A 23,009-nucleotide genomic window follows, 5' to 3' on the forward strand; every position below is an offset into this window, starting at 1 on the left:
GGATGCTAATGCTTTGGAGTCCCCCTTTACACTTCTTAAGGTGAAAAGGGCTATAGATGCCTTGGGTGGGTAAAGGCCCCTAGCCAGACAGTCTCCCGATGGCTTTTTTCCAAACTTTTTGGGAAATGTTACAAGGAGACGTCATGGAATTCATTCTCAAGTTCCAAGATAGAGGAAGGCTATCCAAAGATATCGGGGCTTCCTTCGTTGCGTTAATCCCTAAGATTCCGGGTGTGGATTCCTTGAAGGACTTCAGACCAATCAACCTTCTAGGTGGCCCGTACAAGATTTTGGTAAAGGTGTTGGCGTCTCGGTTGATAGGGGTGATAGGAACAATTATCTCTTATAATCAAAGTGCTTTTATTCCGGGCCGTCAAATTGTGGACAGTGCTCTCATTGCATTTGAAACCCTGGATTTGAGCCATAGATCCAAATTTAAGGGTCTTTTATGTAAATTGGACATTGAAAAGGCGTATGACCACGTAGACTGGGATTTTCTTCAATAAATGCTTATTCGGATGGGATTTCGAGAAAAATGGAGAAGATAGATAAAGGAATTTGTGGGTTCGGCGTTCTTCTCTATCCTAATTAACGGCTCCCCAAAAGGCTTTTTTCGAAGCTCTAGGGGATTTGAGTCAAGGAGACTTGTTGTCCCCCTTCTTATTCTTTATAGTAGGGGAGGCTCTTTCAAGAATGCTTAGCAAAGGTCAGGCTAAAGGCATCATTAGCGGGTTCAAAGTGGAAGGGATGGCTACTCCGATTTCTCATATACAGTTCACGGATGATACGCTCCTGTTTAGTGAAGCAGATCAAGATAAAGTGAGTAATCTACGGACTATAATAAGATGTTTTGAAGTCATGTCGGGTCTAAGAGTTAATATGGCAAAGTCCAAAATGTTCAGGGTAAATATGGAGGAAGACGAGTTAGACTTGCACAACTTTCTTTCGTTGCTCGGCGGGCTGCTTTCCCACCACGTTTGTGGGTCTTCCGTTGTGTATTGAAAAACCCCCGAAGTCTCTATGGGACAGGGTGATCGACAGATTTGGATCATATCTCGCTAGATGGAAATGTAGATATTTATCCTTGAGCAGCCGACTCACCCTCATCAAGGCAACGTTACCGAATCTTCCTCTCTATTTTATGACTTTGTTCAAATGTCCAGCATCAACTCTGGCAATTTGGAAATGCTTAGAAGGGATTTCTTATGGCATGGAAAGGAAGACAATAAAAAATTCCACCTGGTCAGTTGGAAGGAAGTATGCAAAAATGTTCAAGGAGGGGCAGGTGTAAAAGATCTTAAATATATGAATCGAGCTCCACTAGACAAATGGATTTGGAGACTAGGGACCGAAGATGGAACTCTTTAGAATGATTTGATTAAGAGCAAGTATGGGCGTTCAGAAGGGGGTTGGTGGACCAAAACTCTTCCAATTACAAAACTTCGGCTCTTTGGAAAGGAGTTTTATCCAATAAGGCAGAGCTCCTCAAAGGAGCAGGCATCGTTACTGGGAATGGCAAATGCACACGGTTTTGGGTAGATATTTGGGTGGGCAAAGAAGCCCTTTGCGTCGCTTTTCTGCGTATCTTTCGTATCGCCCAAAATCAATCCATCACAGTGGATGCTTGCTATTCGGTTGTTGGGGGAGCAGTGGTGTGGAATTTAGAGTGTAGAAGAAATCTTCGAGACAAGGAGGTCGAAGAATATGTTGCTCTTCTTAATCGCATTTACAGCACTAATCCGAATCAGTCAATCACAGGTAGACTTGTATGGCGCCTCGATAGAGCAAGAAAATTTTTAGTTAAGTCCCTTTACAGTTTTATAGCCAACAGCCCTCCTCCAATGGCAAGGGCATCGTCTTATCATGTGTGGAAATATCAAGTTCCTAAGATAGCGGTTTTTGGATGGTTGGTTGGCAAGGACAAGGTCCTCACAGTTGATAATTTGAGAAAGAGGGTCATGATCATTACTAATGTTTATTTATGTTGCATGGCTAATGAAGAAATGGTGGATCATCTGTTTATCCACTGTCTATTCACATACCAGATTTGGACAGCTATCCTATCCCATTTTCAGGTTCCCTGGAATTTTCCAGATTCAGTCCATTGTCTTCTTCAAGCTTGGCACAGCATGAGATGTGGGAAGCAAAGGGCAAAGCTTTGGAGAATGTCTCTCTAGGCTGTCTGGTGGGCCGTGTGGGAAGAAAGGAATGGGAGATGTTTTAATGATTCTTCGAAATCGGTGGAGGCTACTATCCTTAGGGTGATTCATCTAATAGTCAAATGGGCCTCTTCTGCCGATAAGCTCAAGGATTGTAATTTACTCTTTTTAAGAGAGTAGCTGGTCAGCTACCTCGGCGGTCCAGTTTTCACTTTTCTTGTTCTCTTTTTCACCAATAAAATTTCTTTTTATCCTTCGAAAAAAAAGGGGGATGGTTTTAACAATTTGTCATTGAGATAGTGACGTGGCTAGAGAAGGCTACTCATTCCATTCAACTACCTTTTAATAAATATCTCACGTGTACAATTTCAAGTGCCCACACATGAAGAGTTACATGCAGCCGAAGTATAATACTCCTATTATAAATTTTTTTAGTCTATGAATAAGGGTAAATAGGCCTTCTTACCCTTACATCTGTCAGTGGGATCCACCGTGAAGTTTGTGAGAAATCCACTCTGTCCATCCGCTTATCTAGATCACAATAGGGCCTGAGCCTAAAAATCAGGCAGATCCAAACTCATGTGGACCACATGACAGGAAAAAGTGGGTAGGGAAATGCCTACCGTTGAAACCTCCCTAGGGTCCGTGGTGATGTTTATATCCTATCCATGTTAGGGCCTGAGCCTAACATGTTGGGGCCTGAGCTTAAAAATCAGGCAGATCCAAACTCAAGTGGACCACATGACAGGAAAAAGTGAGTAGGAAAATGCCTACCATTACAACCTCCTTACGGTCCACCGTGATATTTATATCCATACCATTCATAGGATGAACTGAAAACACAGAAATACTGGCTCCAAAATAAAGGACCAAGACTTTTGTGGCCTTAGGAATGTAATGCAGGGGCGTTTTCACACCAGGCTTGAGTGGGGTCACCTGTGGGATGCAGGGGCACACTCGGGGTAGGCGGGGTCCATGAGGGAGGTCTCGTGTTCAAGATTCCTCACCGGAGGTGATTGATGCGCATTTCACACCGGGCTCGAGTGGAGTAGCCTGTGGGATGCGGGGACACACTCGAGGTGGGCGGTCCATGTGAGGCGGTACCCATGTGATTTGGAGCCCACGAGAGGGGTTCAGCCAAAGTCCTAACCCATGAGATGTGAAGCCTAGGCTATGAGATAAAGGGATTAATTCGCCATGCTCTAACAGTTTGAGCTTTTAGAGCAAGTGGTTAATTGTCCTGCATCAAATTGGTATTAGAGCGTGAGGTCTCATGTTCGAGACTCCTCACCGGAGGTGATTAATGCAGGGACATTTTCACACCGGGCTCGAGTGGGGTCGCCTGTGGGATGCAGGGGCACACTCGGGGTGGGTGGTGCCTACGGGGGAGGTCTTGTGTTCGAGACTCCTCACCGGGAGTGATTAATGCGCATTTCACACCGGGCTCGAGTGGGGTAGCTTGTGGGATGCGGGGACACACTCAAGGTGGGCGGCGTGTGTGAGGCAGTACCCATGTGATTTGGGGCCCACGATGGGAATTCGGCCGAGGTCCTAACCCATTAAATGTGAGGCCTGGGCTATGAGATAAAGGGATTAATTCGCTATGCTCTAACAGATTGAGCTTTTAGAGCAAGTGGTTAATTGTCCTTCATAAGAATGTTTCAATGATGGATGTTTAATCCTCACTAGTTCATGTTGTGCGGTCCATATGAGCTTTGGATTTGCTTGATTTTTGGGCTCATGCTCTGGAAAAATGGATGGACAGAGTGGATTTCTCACAAACATCATGATGGGCCTCACCAAATGGATGCACATAAAGTCGGTAGTACCCTTAGTGACAAGGAGCATGACTTGGCTGAGAGACAACTAATGATGTGGGTAGGTCTCTAACTATGACCACCTCAATTTATGCATTGTACATTCGGTTGCACATCTGTTTTGCCACCTTATTTTAGGGGATGGTCCCAAAAATGAAGTAGATACAAAATTTCAGATGTACATGGCCACTCCACACAAAACAGTGGTTATTGACCATTAAAAACCTTTTGTAGACCACAAATTATTGGATCAAGCTGATATTTGTTATTTTCCCTTTCATCCAAGTCTGTATGATCTTATCAATAGGTTGGATGGTCAATAAACATTACGTTGGACCCTATGAAATATTTATTGGTGGTTGTTCAATGACCACTATTTCTTCTGGTGTGGTCTACTTGAGATTTGTATCTCCATTTTTGGGGCCATTCCCTAAAAAAATCTGTAGAAACCATTTTGTGATGTGCGACCGTAGATGCGCATATGCGCATATCCATATGCAAATCGCATATGCGATCATGGCACATATGTCATCGCAAATGTGGCATATGCGAAAATATGCGATCGCATATTGGCCATGGCACATTGAATTTTTATTTTTATTTTTTTGCAAAAATAACAACATTTTGCCTATAAAAAGGTTTCCAAATCGTCTCCATTTGATTTTGTTCTCATTCCTAATATTGTCACCCTAAAAAGGTGATGATCTACCCCTTCTCATATTTACCCATTCTCCAAAACTTTAAAAAATGCGATGCCAGCGATTGCAATGACAGCGACGGAGATGGAGATGGAAAGGGTACAGAAGACGGCGACAGAGAATGGACAGAACAGAAAACAGCGACGAAGACGGGATCTGAAGACACGACAATGGGAGCTTGGACAACAGTATCGAAGAGAAAAAGAAAAGGAATAGTAGGAGAGAAAAAACTCCTTAGAGATCTTACGAGCTACCCAACACTATTCGTTAGAGGTTATCCTGAGGCTATCAACCTCTCGAGAGTGTTCGGTTGTGCCGGCATAGTAATGGACATGATAATGCCTAGAGATCGGGCAAGTGGCCAATACAGAGGTTTTTGCTCTGATTAGAATGAGTTCAGAAGTAGAACTATTTAGAGCAATTCAAACGCTGCATGGTGAAAGTTTTGGGGGGAAGAGGATGCTGGTACAAAGGGCGGGATATAGTCCAGAGCGAAAGGAAACAAATCGGTTATCTTCATTTCCAACGGATCATCAGGTAGCTCCGAAGAGTGTGGCTACGAAAAATACGTCCATAGAGCGTCTGCCTCAATCTCAAGGAATCTCATTCAGAGATGCGCTCCTTAACTCAAAAGGGCCAACAAAGCTTCAAAATAATCAAACTCCCAGCCATCGAAACAGGAGAGAAAAGGGACCAAATAAGAAAGGACAGATAGAGAAAGTTGTTCCATCAGTACGAGTTCAGACAGACTATACCCTGCAGATTGACCAGGATGATTTTAACAAGTCAATGAAGGAATTACAGGACATGGTAGTGGTGATAATGAGAGAAGGGACATCCATTTCTCAACTTGGAAACTGGATTGACGAATGTAGTAGAATCCGTCCATAAATGTATATAATCAGACCCATAAGGTACAATGAGCTATGGATCAAAGGGAGTCCAGGCCTCAATTTGGACATTCTGATCATCATAGGGGTGCTGCATACAGATGGTCCAATAATCAATGTAAAGAGATGGAATGAGTTCTCCATGTTTGGTATGGAAGATGTCTAGATTCTCGTTTGGGGGATTCCTCTTTAACTATGCAATGACCAGTTCTTCATTTCAGTGGCATCTCTTCTGGGCTCCTTCATTGAACTCGATCTGAAGACGAAACTAGAGGAGATGGCGGTGATAAGGATTTGGGTTAGAAAGAAAAAGGGGATTTTGTTGCCAAACCAGATAAAAATTCTTGTGGACAATATAAGTATCGATTTGCCACTACAGGTGGAATTAAAGGATAGCCCAGCTCCTCCTAGATAGGGTGATCTCTGGAGAGTGAGGGACTCCCTTCCTTCCTCGTCGATGAATGGTTCTAGGCCGGTGGACCATGAGGATTCACGTGTTCCATGCTACCGAGGACTACCGAATAATTACCCTTTATTTACAGTTGTCTCTATTAATGAGGGTGTCAGTAACCAAAGCCTTCAAACTACATGTGGCTTCTCAACAGTCGATAGCGTTTCGAAATCCAAGGGTCATGATATTCAAGCTGTGGAGCCGATCACTTCCTTGGTAGAGATCGTGCCACGTTGCTCCTTGGTACCCGCGGTGACAGAAAAGCTTCTCTCTCGTCAGGATGCAGGGCTACATGTCAGTAAAGGGGACATTTTCGTCGGCTCGGGATTGCATAGCGTCTCGATCCCATTTCCTTATCCTAAAGCGCTGACGGGCTTAGGGGATTGTATTGATGGTTCAGATGCATACGTCTTCTCGATTTCGGATTTTGATCCTCAAGTGCAGGACGTTTCGGCATCTGGGTCCCTCTCTCCTCTCGACCTTAATCTTTTGTTAGTTCCCGCCCTTAACAACGATCACAGTTTGATCCCAACATCACAAGTCTCTGAAGCCCCTTCCGCCATCCCCGGACATCTTCTCTTTCCAGATAAAACAGAGATGGGTTGGAATATTTCTCATTTCATCCAAGATAAACAATTGAGAGAGCCAATGATTCTTAGAATGGGTTCCCTTTGCGATGACATGGTTCCGATAGATTTTTGCTCTCGTGGGTGTGCGGGTGATGTCGTGGTTCCGTTAGATTCTTGCTCTCGTGGGAGTGCGGACGACGAAGACTCTTTGCCTTCTCCTGGCTCACACTCTTCTGATCCTTCCCTTCCCTTCTCAAACTGGTCTTGCTTTTCCAAGATGATTCAAGTGAGGGAATTATCGAAGCAGAGTTGTTGCAGATCAGAATGGGTAATGTAGATCGTTAGAAGGGTATTCTTGACAAGAAAAAGGAAGATGAAGAACATAGATCTAAATTAAACGACGTTATTCAAAAGAAGAAATGGATTAGGGATGCTATGGGTCATGTCGGTAGATCCGTAGGGGTGACTTTTAGGAATAGTCCGGAAGATTACATCGCTCGATTTCAATGTGTTGAATCTCGGGGAAGGCCCCTATCTTCATCGAAATCTCCCAGATCTAGACTAAGTCGTGTAGTAACAGAGAGTTACAACGCCTAGAGATGAGTCCGGGCATGTCTGGTGGCTTCTCAACTGATAAAGGGTGTCAGGGTTTTCGGGGCAATACAGTTTCTAAATAAAGATAGTTTCTTGGAATGTTAGGGGTGTGGGTTCTAAGCAGAAAAGACGATTGATAAAAGATTCTTGTGGTAGATGTAATCCTCAAATCATCTGCCTTCAGGAAACAAAGGTGCAGCAATTCGATGATTTTCTGATGAGGTCCCTTTGGAAGGTGAAAGACGTGAAATAGATTACTCTCAATGCTGCAAGTAGCGCAGGTGGTATTCTGGTGGCGTGGATTTCCTCTCTTTGGTTCTTCAACAAAGCTGGGTTGGTAAATTCTCGGTTTTGGTCATTCTGCAAGACATTTCCTCTGGCTCTTCCTTTCTCGTTTGTTCTGTCTATGGCCCTACGATTGAAGCAAACAAGAAAGTTTTGGGACGAATTGAGCGCATCTAGACAGAGTTTCTCTGGCTCGTGTTGTTTTGTTGGAGACTTCAATGTCATTAGATTCGCAAAAGAAAAATCTTATGGAACCACTGCCTCTCCAGCCATGAAAAGCTTTTCTGCATGGATTGATGATCATGAACTCATGGATCTTCCCTTACTTGGATCCAAATTTACCTGGACCAATGAGAGATTGAACCCAATTCTGTCCAGATTAGACATATTTTTGTTATCTCTTGAATAGCTAGAGCTGTTCTCCTCTGTGAATCAGTTGGTTCTTCCAACAACTACTTCTGACCATTGGCCGGTGCTCCTTTCAGTCGAGGAGTATAACTGGGGCCCAAAACCTTTTAGGTTTGACATTTCTTGGCTTCAAATTCCGGGTTTTCAAAAAATGATTTCTAATTGGTGGTCTAGTTTCTAGGTTCAAGGTTTTGTAGGATACAGGCTCTGCTACAAACTCAAAACTTCTGAAAGATAATTTGAAGCAGTGGAAGCAAAGGGTATTTCGTATCAGAGAAGCAGAAACGGAATCAATCATCTCAGAACTTCACTCGATCGATCTCCAAGCTAAAGATAGCCCAATGTCGACTGAGGTTTTGTCCACAGGAGAATTCAGCTAATTCAAAATCTTTCCTCTAGAGTTCTTGAAGATGAGATGTCTTGGAGACAAAAAGCTCGCTTGAAATGGTTAAAGGAGGGAGACAAGAACACCAAATATTTTCACAGTTTAGCCAGTATGCACAATAGAGCCAACAAGATCAGTAGCATTATTGTTAATGATACTCGGATTGAAGATCGAGACAAAATTGCAGAAGAGGCTATCTTACACTTCAGCGGTTTGCTGAAAGGCAAAAATTGGGTCAGACCTCATCTGGATCATCTGCAGGTAGACAGAATTTCAAGTGAAGATGCCTCCTTCCTGGAATCTTCTTTTGTTGTGGAAGAAGTTAAATCGGCAGTGGGAGCTTTAGGAGGAGATAAGGCTCCCGGTCCTGATGGGATTCCTATCCGGTTTTTTCAACACTTTTGGGAGACTATTCAAGATGGTGTAATGGAATTTTTCAAGGAATTCCACCAAAGAGGTAGGCTCTCTAAAGGCCTTGGGTCTTCTTTTATTGCTTCAATTTCAAAAACATTGGGTGCGGCTTCTTTTAGCGACTTCAGACCAATCAGCTTGCTCGGGGGTCCTTATAAAATTCTGGTGAAAGTTTTGGCTACCCGTCTCAAGAAGGTCATTGGATCGATTATCTCGTCTAATCAATGTGCGTTTACTCAAAGTAGACAGATTGTTGACTGTGCGCTCATCGCAAACGAATGTTTGGATTCCAGTCATAAATCCGGCTTGAAAAGTATTTTTTGTAGTTTGGACATCGAAAAGGCCTATGATCACGTTGACTGGGGTTTCTTGCTTTACATGATGAAACGGATGGGCTTTAGCAACAGTTGGAGCAGGTGGATAGCCGAATGTGTTGGCTCGCCATACTTTTCTATTCTAATCAATGGATCCCCGAATGGATCGCCACCTTGATGTATTTATTGTATATCCATGCCATCCATCCATTTTTACAATTAATTTTTGGATATGAGTCCAAAACTGGAGCAGATTCAAATCTTAGGTAGACCATCACATAAGAAAGAGTGGTGATTGACCATTAAAACCTTTCCATGGGTCGCAAAAGTTTTGGATCAACCTAATATTTGTACTTGTCCCTTTATCCAAGTGCATGTGACCTTATCAACAGGTTAGATGACATATAAACATTACAAAAACATTACAGTGGGCCCTAGAAAGTTTTTAATGGTGGAGGTTCAACAACCACCCTTTCTTAGAATATAGTCCACCTGAGAGTTAGATCTACTTTACTTTTGGGCTTTGTACCCTAGAATGACCTGGAAAAACATATGGACGGCATTGATTTATTATAAATACATCAAGGTGGGCCCCATAGTGAGGGTCGCACCATCTTCAGTAAAGCTAGAGTCAGCACGGAATCCACTCCGTTAAAACTTTAAGAGTTAAGAGAGAGAGAGAGAGAGAGAGAGAGAGAGAGAGAGAGAGAAAGAGCTTTTGTTTTTTTGAATGTCTCTCGTCTTCTCCGGAAAACCTGCAATGACGATGAGATTTCTATCTCTTTTCATCAAAAATCCGAAAATCTCTCTAGAAATTTTTCTTCTTCTTCTTTTTTTCCAGATCTAAACCTAAATCTCGTTAAACCTCGGCGAAATCAAGTTCTCTTTCAAATATTTTCTCTTCGAAGAAAACAAAAGGGCCTTTTTGAGGGTTTCCTTATCTCAGAAAATTTGGCATTGTCGACAGCGATTGGCCCACCAAATCTTGTCGAAATCCATTTTCGCAGGTAGATCTCGAGAAAAAAAAGGTAAGAGAGATTTTTTCTATATATTTATTTCAATATTTTCCAATGATAGGGAGAAAATTTCGACAATAGCTATTTTTTTTCGATAAAATTGAAATATCGCCAATATTTCGTTGACATTAGGAACAGAAACGAATATTTGGGGTTTCAGTATCGCCTGACACCGATAATATCGGCGATATTTTCGATTTCTCGTCGACAATGAAAACACTGGATGTGCTTCAAAGATGTGGAATTTGTGGAACACGTTTTTATTCATTGCTCCTTTGCGACGGAGGAGTGAGGTCTTGTCCCTTAGTTTTTCGAGGTTCTATGGGTGTTTCCCAACTTGATAAAGAAGTTTTTATTATCTTGACATGGTGGCGGGAAAGGGAAATCGGGGAATTGGATGTGGAGATTAAGCTTGTTAGCGATTCCATAGGCTTTATGGCAGTAAAGAAGGATAAAATGAAAGGAGCAATAGAAGTCTTCAGCAGGGCAATTTTCAATGGTAAGGAGTGAGCGGAAGCATAGAATTCTATGGCTCCTCTCCTCCTTATCTAGGTAGTCATTTTAATTGAATCAGCTGTATTTTGGTACATTTAGGCTATGCCCTTTTTAATGAAATTTCATCATCGTTTCAAAAAAAAAAAAAAAGTAGCATCTCTCTCAGTGAATTTTGCCACCCATCAAGTATGTAAAAGTGTATGTGCCAAGGGAAGTAACTTCTCAAGAACTAGCATTAATGCCAATATCAGAAAAGACACCAGCTCACAAATAGAGTGCACGACTGTCTTTTTGGGTGCATTAAGGAAGAAGTCACTTGGGGAAAACCAAAAAAGGGTTCAGCCTTTTTACAGTCATTTTCGAGATTTTGGGAAATCCTACTCTTGGTAGAATTTCTAAAATTTCCAAAAGAGGGTGCCGTTTTGACACTTTTTCTCACATTCCTGTGTACCAAGAATGCAGTTGCTCAGACTTACTTTATGCTTCCTGCAACAAGAAGGTTCCTAAAAAACAGCCTTTCAAAAAAAAATATTCCTGAAAAGCATGACCCAGATGCTCCCTCAAAATTTTGCACTAAATAGTGGACGAGAAGGGTGTTTGTGATTTTATTTCCCTTAACAATGACTCATTTTTCATACACATGTTGATGATCCAACCCAATCATCATGTAAACTATAGCTTGGATAGGCTATACTCCATATACCCATCTGAAAATCCTAACCATTCTATTCTGGGGAAAGGACGATATCGGGTCGAAGAAAAAAGTTAAACCCCTCTTCAATGGCGAAATGAAAATCCAGGGTTTACAAATTATCCAGTTGGTGTGAATTTGAAATATGTCCCATCAAAAGTAGGGCCTACATGGTGATCAGTTTAGATCTCGTAAACATTTGCCACATGTAACAAAAAGCAAGTCACTTACAAGTTATATGAAAGAAAGCAACAACATTCTAGGTTTTTCCCTAAACAGCTGCATAACGTTTTCATATAGACAAAAAGATGGGCTTAGGAATTTTACCTTCATATTTGAAGCAGATGACCCTCCACCAGCAGCCTCAGCCTGCTGACTGAATCCTCCCTGCCTATGGATCTCTCGGTGCAACTCAGGAGCCTACACGGACTACCTACGGTTAGTAACCATTTAAATATTACAGTAGCAGTATAAACTCAAAATGATTTACGGGCCACTAGTTAGCAAAAGATGGCCACAATAAAAGGAAAGACCAAATATCTTCTTTTTCTTTTTCTTTTTTTGAAATGATGATAACTTTATAGTTACTAAAGAGCCAAGGCTCAAAATTTTACAAGTATACAAGAACCGAAAAAATTACATCTCTCCCTAACATTCCGGAAAAGCACCCAGGATCTTCGAAGATAATGCACATTCTATTACAAGGGATTTGGCTCTGTTGAAAACTTGGAGAACCTGCCTCTTACCATTTCTAAAACATTGCTCGTTCTTTTCTTGCCATAGAACCCATACGCCCGCTAACAAACATAATCGCCAGACTTTTGTCCCGATTTACCTTAAACCCCCATCATGCCATATCAAAAAGAATATATCAATGGATTAGAACTAATAACCAGGATTAGAACTTAGGTGCCTTTTGAACGCCATAGTCCTCTCTCTTGTTGGGAAAAGTCCACCAAACCAACTCAAAATGGCAAAGTGGGCTTAATGCACAAAAAGCTGAATTGAGCCCATTTAAGCCAGCTCAAAAGACAAGTGAACGCAACGCCACAAAGGGCCGATAAGAAAACAATGGCTATTTCGGCAGTTGTATGAGACTAAAAAGAATCACCACAGACAAATAACATCATCATAGAGAAATGTCCCAACTATTGAGATTTGCTTGTTTATTCCAACTTCCCTCCCTCCCTGAAAACGAAAAAAGAAAAAAAAAAAATGAACCGCAAATTTTTATTGTGGGGATTTTCTTTTAACCATCTTTTATCCAAAACCTATTGTGGTGATTTTCTTTTTGTATGGTTAACCTAAAAAAAATTATTCAAAAACAGAAAGAGAGAGAGAGAGTACACGAGAAGGGAAATGCATTCCCAACAAAAAGATCTTCCAACACCCTCTTTTGAAAGGGGTGGTAATCTCATTCACCTCTCCCCGTATGCCAGCAAAAAGAAAAAAAAAAAATTTGTTTGGCCTAGTAGGGAGTAGATCACATGTTAATTTACAGGTGTCCAACATGCAAGCAGATGAATTGAGATTGAACATGAAAAATATGCACCAAGAACAGAGTAATGAGATGAGATAGTGCTTTTTTCTTTTCTTTTTGAAAGATGAAATCAATATATTGAAGAAGCCAAAGGGCAAAACTACGCAACAAAAGCATCCTGGAAAACACTACCAGGTCTAAAGAGCAAGAAACCTAAGAGATTACATCAGACATAGCCCTTTCAAAAACCACCCATTTCGAGGAACATTTTTCCCGAAAAATTCTATTGTTCCTTAATTTCCTTCTAAAGGCAAAATTACCCACTAGAAGGGAGAGAACCCATGCCTTTTGTCCCAAGGCACCCATCGACTCCCACGTGCAAAGCAAGAAGACGGCTATCAATCAACTCAGGCATTATCCACTTGACCTTGTGGAAGCCAAGGAAGCTATCCCACACCTTTCACACAAACCGGCAATGTATGAACAAGTGGTTCACCATTTCTCTGTCTAGCATATATAAAATACAACAGCTAGGGATCACCATTGACCTCTTTTGAAGGTTGTCAATCGTAAGAACCCTATTCCTTCCCACAAGCCACCCAAGAGCGGCTACCTTGGGGTAAGGTCCACAATGCCACACATGGGTCATGTGATGGCAAGTAACCTCCTCAGGGCAGCCTCAGTAAGAGCTTTATAGAAAGATCGGACAAAAAATCACCCATTTTTTTTTTTTTTGCATTGAACCAAACATTGAATCCATGCGATCTCTATTGGGTTTAACCTGCTAAAGCATAAGGAGGAGACACAAGAGGGCCTGTCTCCTCATCTGCCAAGTACCACCTACAGCTACAAGGGGGAGTCCAAACCAAAGAGCCATTTGAATAGGAGAAGCATCTTGCTACCATGATCTCCCAATCAATTGCTAGACGGGCAATCAGCAGAAATTCTTCTTGGAGTGGAGCATGGCCAAGCCATAAATCTTCCCAAAAAGGGATTATGGAGCCATCACCAAAAGAGAATCTCATGCCTTCCTTTAACCTTGCAAAAACATTCATAATTGCCTTCCTAGCCCTAGAAGCTATATAAAGAGAAGATTCCTTAATTAACCATCGTAGGTGGTGAACACCATATTTGCAAGCAATCACAACCTCCACATCCAATTTTCTTCTTCACCAAATTTCCAAAGCCACTTCCCTCATAGGGCCATATTCATTTGATCCAAGTGTTGAAGTGGAATGAGGCTTCTGACCAAATAAATAAATAAGAAGCAGAAAGAATTAAAAGAAGACTGCACACGTTTATGCTTTAAAGAGAAGCAGCAAGATTCAGTGGCTAAAACCCTTCATTTCTAAATTTCCAAAACTAGCCGTAGGATATTTTTGTGAGTTAAAGGATGATTCAAAAAGGATTCAGGAATTTTTCTTGCTGAGGGGATCTGTTTCAAGGTAGGAAATAGAGATGATGGATGACATTTTGAGACGAAATTTGGGTGGGAAATTTAAATTGCGCTAGCTGGTCACCAGCCCAAGTGAAGGAGGATTGATGTCAGGTGGGCAGCCGAAATCAAACTTTCACGAAGCAAACATGAGAATTCCTTTTTCAAACTTGGCAAAACAGTATTACTAGGATGATGATTATATAAATTAGTCACGTTTCAAATAAAGAAACCCAATACATTATCAGGTGGTGCTGGAAGAACTAGAACTTGGCACTGTAATAAGGATCCAGATTCCAGAAATGCAAGGAACAGAAATGACCATATCATATGAATCATATCAACAAATGCAGCTGAAAAGGACAACACCCAGAAAGACTTAAAAGTCCAACCTCTTAATAAAAAACAAGATTGCTAATAAGGTAGAAAATTCTGTAGTGATCCGATTAAACCAGGAAACTGTTGCAATCAACATCGTGTGAGGAATCTGATAACTCAAGAATCTCTTTTAAAAATATCTTGAATATCCAAAATTTTGGGAGCTCTTATCAATAATGGATAGGCCAAAACATAAGCTTGCACCTAACCTGTGTGGGTGCACAACATTTGACTCCAAATCAGAAAACTGGCCCATTAAAAACAAGGTTGTATTTAACTTTAGAGATAACAACAAAGACTATAGAAAAATCTGCAGTAATCGGATCAAACGGGGTAATTGCTGCAATGAATATCATGTCCAGAACTTGATCACCCCACCATACCTTTTTTCCTCAATCTCCTAGATATGGCAGCTCCAAACAACTGACAGGAGTCTGCACCCAGCTTGTGTGGATGCACAACATTTGACTCCAAATCACAACACTGGTCCCATTATCAGCTCCCCTTCTTCCCAACTGTGCGAGAAACACAGAAGAAAGGAATTCCATATCTCGAGATTACACCATACATGGAGGCTACAGGAACTCATGTTCAAAGTCAATCCAACCAACCCCAAATTGATTCCATTTATCAACCACAGAACCTACATACTACCACTTCAATGTATTGTAAAATTTCTAATGTGCAGTCATATTCCTAATGATATGACCAGTGGTGATGGAAGCATGCATCATTGGCCAGCATGGGCATGACCCAATATCACAAGCATTTATAGCTGTATGAAATAAATGTGGATTAATGTTACAGTTATTTCTTTGTTAACATAAAAAATGACCAAAGACAAAAACACAAGCATGTTTAACAATATAATAATCATAATGAACTGCAAAGGGGGCAAAAATACCTTGGCTGACACTTCTAAAGACTTATGGTAAAGATCATTGCTTGGATCCTACAAGAAAAAGGCACACCACTCTAAGTTCATCTACAAAATAATATGTGGGTCCATGCTTACATGATGCATAGGAAAAAACAAATAAATATTGTGTGCATAAATGAACAAGCCATAACAGAAACCCATGAAGGTACCTCATCCACCGCTTTCTGGAAATATTGAGCTGCCTGTTTGAAAACAGTGCTCGCTGCATCAAAATTGGGATTAAGAAATGCTTGGGAAGTGAGTGCATTTCCTAAGCACCAGAGAGTATCAGGCTTTCTGGGATTGATTTCCAGTGCCTCCTCCAATCTTGCAATGGCATCTAGAGAGGATTTAAAGGGAAAATTATATGAGGGAGAATGGAGCAAAACATTCACCACACGAAGTAGAACAAGAAAAAATGAAATATGGTTATGCTTATTGAAAGTGAGATCTGGTAATGCTTATTAAAACCAAACAGCAAATGAAATCATGATTAAAGAGACCCATATGAAGCAAGAAACCATGATGAATCATAAAAATCTAACTTCTTCAAAGCTCAATTAAATAAAGGATACAATATTAAAGTGCAAATCCATCATGTGACCATGTGTGTTCTATGGTTGAAGGAAGAAACTTCCATTTGTATGGTTTGCATCATATCATTTCTCCTTTGGCTTATTTGAAGCTTTTACTGAGACATCCATTGATAGTTCCCAGCCATTTTTCCTTTTAAAAATTATGCCATCAGCCAAACTGAAAATAAGTGTGTGCAAAATGTGTGGTTTATCATTTGTTAGTGGACAGTGCTGTGAGGTACACCCTGCAATTTGTAGGGACATTATTCAATGATTTATCCAGCGAGTGATGAACATAGCCCACATCATCAACCTTAGTATTGGTACAAATCTGCAGGAGCTACTCACCCTTTGTTAGATCCGGATATGTCCGAGGTGCAGCTTGTAGTGTGGGGAACTAATTACTGATGATAATAGAAGAGGCAACATATGTATGCTGAAGGCAAGGTAGTTTCAAATAATATCAAATCTGAAGTCCAGACACTTTAGGATGTCTTTTTTTATTCTAGGGGCACCAAAAAAGCTTCAGTAAGGAAACCCAAAGTTCATTCAAAGAGTATGAAGCATCACCCAATTAATAAAAAGAAGAAGAAGAATCTCCCTAAGAAGACCTGTAGGCCTATTGACAAAATCCTTATATGATCTTGGCTCATTCAGTAACAAGCATCTTTGCCTTCTGAAACATCACTTCCAACAAAAGCAGACTAATCCTGTAATATCCTACTATTGTTCTTGTGCCAAGTCATCCATAAGGTGGAGAGAAGAGTGAGCCGCCACAGATTTGTCCTCCTTTTGCCACCTCTTCTTGCTGCCATGACAAGCTCTGAAAATCCCTCAACTGAAAACAGCATAATCCACTCCACTTCAAATAACTTGAAGAAGTGCAATCATATTTTCTGCACAAAGGAACAGTGCACAAGCAGGTGATCCACAGCCTCCACATTCCTTAGGCATACAATGCAACCATTCGGGATCACCATATTTCTATTCCTCATATGGTTGATTGTTAGCAGCTTGTTTTACCAACAAACAATGGAAAGGTCAGAATGTCAGCCCCTTGCTCCAAAAATGATGACCAAGGTCCGGACCTGTTGGATAAGAAGGGTAGAGAATACCAAGTAGAACGATTTGACAGAAAATTGGCCCAATCTATCTAAAAATTCTGCACCCACCTATCCTAATCCGACAGCACACATCATTGACCATGAAGCAAATTCATGAGATGAAAAAAACCAACAATCTCAACATGAGATAAGTTTCTTTGAAATTTAGGAGCCCAAACCACACTGTCCACCACCAGTAAAGCACCTTGGGAAATAAGGGAACCTTCCTCCATAGCAATTCTAAACAGACTAAGAAAAGCTATATAGAGTGGGTATCCCCACACCACCCTTCCAACCATTTACTAAATCCAAGAGCCATCCCCTAAGATGAAGGATATGTCTCTTCCAAACAAATGCCACGTTTTAGCAAAACTTTGAAAGGCCAGAGGCCCCATACTGAGAAAGAATTGCCAAGAGAACCACCAACCCCTTCCAAGTTGCAACCCACATTTGCTTACTATCACACTTTTCCAAAAACCAACTTCCTTCTCAATCCTCCATAACCATTTTCCCAGGAAGGCCATGCTTATTGGCTTTAGGCTCCTGATACCTAGCCATCCATATTCCTTCGGTTTCAAACCTCATCCCAACTAACTAAATAGAACTATATATATATAGTGCATTTGATGGGTCCCCTTTCAGTTATGGGATATCTCAAAAATCAGCCATATACGGAACTCAGGTGGGCCATACCATCTAAAACCACGTGAAGACATGCCTAAAACATATAAAAGCACTTGGTGGGGCCCACCTGAGTTTTGGATGGGGCTGAAACTTGGTCTGACCCCTCATCCAAGTGGGACACATATAATGGATGGGCTGGATTTGTGAACCACATCTAGGTGAGCCCTATGAATGTTTTAATGGGAGGGTAGCCCCTGTCAACTGTTGTATGTGGTGTGACCCACCGAAGTCATGGATTGACTTGATTTTTAAACCCATGGCCCACGTTCGAGTGGGGCATCTGACTAATGGGGTAGATGTTCGACACGCATCACGGTGGGGCCCACACAATCAGATGCACCATTCCATGGTGGGCCTCGGGCTTAAAAATCAAGTCAATTGATGACTTTTGTGGGCCACTCCACATACAAAAGTTGATAGGGGTTACCCTCCCATTAAAACATTCATAATCATTTTTTGGGCCCACCGAGCTGTGGTTCACAAATCCAGCCCATCCGTTATGTGTGCCCCACTTGGATGAGGGGTCAGACCAAGTTTCAAATGCATCCAAATTTTAGGTTGACCCCACCAAGTTCTTTTATATGTTTCAAGCATGTCTTCACGTGATTTTAGATGGTATGGCCCACCTGAGTTCAGTATACGGCTGATTTTTGGGATATCCCATAATTTAAAGGGGACCCATCAAATGCACGGTGTTGATGTTCGACACACATCATGGTGGGGCCCACATAGCTCGACCGCATAGAACCTTTTCCCGTATATATATAACAATAGCAAGTTACTAGAACAATGGCATGATGAAATATGGCATGGTAGCTAATATAGACTTTGATCAAACTGATGCTGCCCCAAAAGAGAAACAACTTTTTCCACCCATATGATTTCTGCTCCATGCCAGGTTCCCATTTCAAACAGGAAGGCCGAGGCTAGTTGATGCAAGTTTTCTTGGTTGCATTGCATCCAAAGGCCTAAGCAAAGGCTATAACCTTAGCTTCCCATGCGAACTCCCAAGTATTCACTTTTCTGGATGTTGATCTTTTACCCCAATATAACCTCAAATCAACAAAGAACTCACAGAGATGATCCACTTGAATCCAATTTGCTTCAGAGTAGGAAGTGTGTTGGTGAACTTTAGCTGAGAAATATGAAAATTAGCATGATCCCTCATAAAACCATTCATTAAACCTCAATCTCTTGCCTGATCCAGCAATTTACTTGGGGCCTTAGCGCTTCAGAGTAGGAAGTGTGTTGGTGAACTTTAGCTGAGAAATATGAAAATTAGCATGATCCCTCATAAAACCATTCATTAAACCTCAATCTCTTGCCTGATCCAGCAATTTACTTGGGGCCTTAGCAACTATCACAAAAAGAAAGTGTCCCCTTGTTGCAACCCACGACTGACTTTAAAAAACCTTTATAGAAGCCATTCACTAACACCGAAACATGAGTTGAAATCATGCATTCCCATATCCAGCTCCTCTACTTGGTACCAAAGCCCAACTGACTCAGCGTATAGTGGACAAATTTCCAATTAACAGATTCGTGGGCTTTCTCCATGTCTAGCTTGCAAATTATATCAGCTTTATCTAATTCATGTATAGAACGGATGTGCTTGGAGAAAATTAGGGCCCATCTATGCCTGCCATACGCATAAGCACCTTGCGCATTCAAGATGATCCCCCAAGAACATTCTGAAGCAAAAAGCAAAGACTTTAGCCAAAATGAGTTTATTAAATGGATCCTTTAGGATGGGATTTGGCTTCTTCCAAAATTAGAATTTATGTTAATTTGGGTTGAGGTCTCTTCCAACATTTTAAGATGAATAAAAGCAATTGTTTCTTCCTCCCTAGCAAGGTTGAACATACTAGTGTTGGAGCAAGTATCAACCAACTCCGAAGCTGATAAGCATACAGATTGCAGACTATGAATCCACCATATCAGCAAAAGATACAAAATATGAGTCATGTCAATGGGTCGAGAATCCAATAAGTGCCAGCTGTTCTCTCCCTCCAATGCCCCATGGTGGTTCATTACCTAATTTCATTAAAAAGATTGGATCTTCCTTTCCATTTAGTCCACGTGTCTCATATCTGTAGGGAAGAGGATTCAATGGCTGATAAAATGCTAGCTTTTCAGTGTGGAGAGTAATGCTCCCAGAAAATGTGATAATATGCCTTGTTAGTAACCATGATGTATTTTGAACCCTGAAGGGAGTGTTTGGAAGTGTTCCATTGCATGGTATTTCCAATGGTAAAGGGATAGAGGACCACCCTTTCAAATTATGTGATGAGTTGGGTACAATAACAGTGCTAGATTTTAAGCGCATTCAGCAAGTGGTGATCATTTCATGCTCTGGTCAGAGGAAAGTATTAATATATTTTAAAATAAGGAGAACATGAAACATGACCATATCCCACCTTCTGACCAAACCAGCCATAGAAGTCTAGTGAAATTGGTATTTTTTTTGTCCTTCTTTCACTAAATCAGAGAGGGGTGTGTGTACAAATAAAAGATATATTTGATATGAAAAATAGGGCACTATTGTTAGAGATGTTTCTGTCCCATGTGCCACGCACAATGTTACTTATCATTTGATATCACAGAAGATTAGACATGGGCACAAATAAAATACTCTGGGGATCTTCACTGTTCATCCAATGGGCCTTTTGTCGATGGCACACCACAAATGGGCATCACATTAAGCAATCAATCCCAATTTTTGTTGTGGACTGTGGACTGTTACTGAAATAATTTTCAATATCCAATGCAGGTCGCTGATCAAATGCTATCCAATTTGTGAGATTTTTTGGGGTTGTGGCCCACCAGTCATATTTTCCTGTTTTTAGCTCATCTTCAAACATGCACGGAATGAAAGAAAAAAATGGCTTTTTTCCTGCTGTGAAAGCCAAACACTGGATGCATAAATTATGTCGTAAAATGGTAGGACAGTACCGTTTATCATCTTTGTGCAATCAGGGCCATTTTGAAACTGTGATAGCTCAAGAAGCGCTCCTCCCCACCTAGTCAGATTCTGAAAGAAAAGGGCACTACAATATTTCAAGAGCCAAAAAATCATCGCACAAATGAAAACGAACGATCTCTTCATCTGAGATACAGCACGGGTTTGGCACATCAATAAAAGATAAAATAACCCAATGATCAGCCAAACGAAATGACTGTTTTGCTCATCAAGGAATAGTACATGTGACACCAATGTCCCCGCAATCATACCATTCATTTGGTGGGACCCACCAATAGCCCATGATCCCTAAAAAGTGTCCCTCAACTGAAACCTTACCAAAAGAGTCACTAGATTTTTCCCTGCAAATGTGGATCAGCTAGTTAAGCCATGCACTCGCAGACTACATGATGCAACGAAATGGCCACACAAGCCGATTGATCAAGATTTGAAGAAAAGGCCCACATCTCATGCATGCGCTCTCCGCATGTGTGTACAAGAAAATAACTATTTTCCCTTCTTAGCCCATCGCTACTTTTCTTTTCTTTTAAATTTCTAGATTAGGAAATTTCTTTTTTTCTTTTATACCCTTATATCAGGCAAGGAGTAATTTTAGATTTTTCTTATTTAAGCACTTTCTTAATTACAATACTTTCTTATTTAGATAGTTTCCTATATTTCTCAAATATTGGCTAGCTAGGAATTCTATCTTTAGATTTTTATAGCTTTCATTACAAATTGTAAAGATTGATTATAAATAAAGCCTATGGCCTATGGAATAAGACAAGTCTGATGATATTATCTTTTATGAAATTCTCTTATTTTTTCTACGGTAGTTGTTTGGGGGTGGAGGACTATTGAGCTTGCTTAGAGTTAGAGTCTTGCATTCATGATCTCTAGCATTCGGCAAGAGGCTTGTTGGGTCTTTTCCCACAATCTCTTTCTTCCCTTATTGATCTATTTGCTTCCCATTTTCAAGGTTTGCATTAAATTGGTATCAGAGCAGGTTTTGCTCTCGGGAAACTTGAAAGAAGGTAATTTTCTCATCTCAATCTAACCTTTCATCTTTCCCCTTTCTCAATCCTTCATCTTCCGTTTTCTTTTCTTTTCCTTTTCCCTTTCCAAAAATCACCAAACCTTAAACCATTCATTTTCCTTTTTCCCCCAAACCCTTTGAACCTAAGCGTTCCTAAATTTTCCTTACCAAAAAAATAAAATAAAAATTCCCAAACCGCATAACCTTAGTTCTAGAATCCAAGCCTATAGTTTAACCCATGTTCTTATTTGGAGATGCTGTGGATGGGAAGATTTTCATACGCCTTGAACAATTATCCCCATCAAGACTTTCCTACCCATCCATATCTATCATGTTATTCTTATCTGGCTTGCATTCGTGTTCTCTAGTTCAAGACTGGAGGACTGTTGAGCTTACTCATAGTCTTGCATTCGTGATCTCTAGCATTCAGCTAGAGGATTGTTGCGTCTTTTCCTGCAATCTCTTTATTCTCTTATTGATCTATTTGCTTCCTCTTTTCAAGTTTGCATTACTACAACCCATCACTGTAAGTTATTCACTGAAAGATATTTCATGGCAATGTCAACCGAAGGTGGGCCAATGAAATGAATGGCCCAGGTTGCTAAGAGATGGACCCAGCCTATACAGCCACCGATTCAAATAAAAAACAACAAGGTGTTTGGACGCGCACAACAGAATCCATCATGGAGAAAAACAGCAATCTACACCTAAGCTATGAAATTGATGGTTCGGATCACCAGCCCAAAACCCGTGGGCCCCACTTGTACCATAGAAACTTCCCCCTGAGCATTGTAGAAAGCTTGCGTCAGGGTTTGAAGCCGTGAAGTATCGGAGTGAACCGCAAAACAAAATACCGGACTATGGACAGTATCAAGACGAAGTACATACACATATACATGCATGCATAATATATATATATATATATATATATATATATAGAGAGAGAGAGAGAGAGAGAGAGAGTACGTCAGCGTCGAGAGGGTTTTTGGCATAGCTAGCCTCAGCAGTCTTGCGAGCTTGCTCGAAGAATATGAAGCGTTCCAACTCGCTCTCTGGCATTTGAATTCCTGCCGATAGATCCATTCTCCTTCTCTTCTCCTCTTCTCCTCGTCTCTCTCTCTCTCTCTCTCTCTCTCTCTCTCAGGCTTGCAACTTGGGAGCGGCAAGCGCAAGGTCGCCTTCTCTCTCTCTAGGGCTTGCAACTTAGGAGCGGCAAGCGCGAGGTCGCCTTTCAAAAGAGGGGATTGCTGAGAAGTA

At 41.1% G+C, this 23,009-nt stretch overlaps 1 protein-coding gene across 2 annotated transcripts in view; it reads right to left on the bottom strand.

The window, feature by feature from the left end:
* LOC131239500 (mitochondrial import receptor subunit TOM20-like) overlaps positions 1 to 23,009 on the bottom strand; it is a 32,307-nt gene extending 9,298 nt beyond the window's left edge. Inside the window, exons 1-5 of one of the 2 annotated variants that reach the window (XM_058237230.1) lie at positions 22,719 to 23,005; positions 20,710 to 20,788; positions 15,566 to 15,735; positions 15,381 to 15,428; positions 11,511 to 11,603 (exon numbers count right to left, since the gene is read on the bottom strand). In XM_058237230.1, the coding sequence (XP_058093213.1) occupies positions 11,511 to 11,603; positions 15,381 to 15,428; positions 15,566 to 15,735; positions 20,710 to 20,788; positions 22,719 to 22,835 (507 nt within the window). In that variant the 5' untranslated portion in view covers positions 22,836 to 23,005. Of the gene's footprint in view, positions 1 to 11,510; positions 11,604 to 15,380; positions 15,429 to 15,565; positions 15,736 to 20,709; positions 20,789 to 22,718 lie in introns of both variants that reach the window. The other variant, XM_058237231.1, reaches the window with a different exon arrangement.

The sequence above is a fragment of the Magnolia sinica genome, chromosome 3 (assembly GCF_029962835.1).
Source record: "Magnolia sinica isolate HGM2019 chromosome 3, MsV1, whole genome shotgun sequence".
NCBI lineage: Eukaryota > Viridiplantae > Streptophyta > Magnoliopsida > Magnoliales > Magnoliaceae > Magnolia > Magnolia sinica.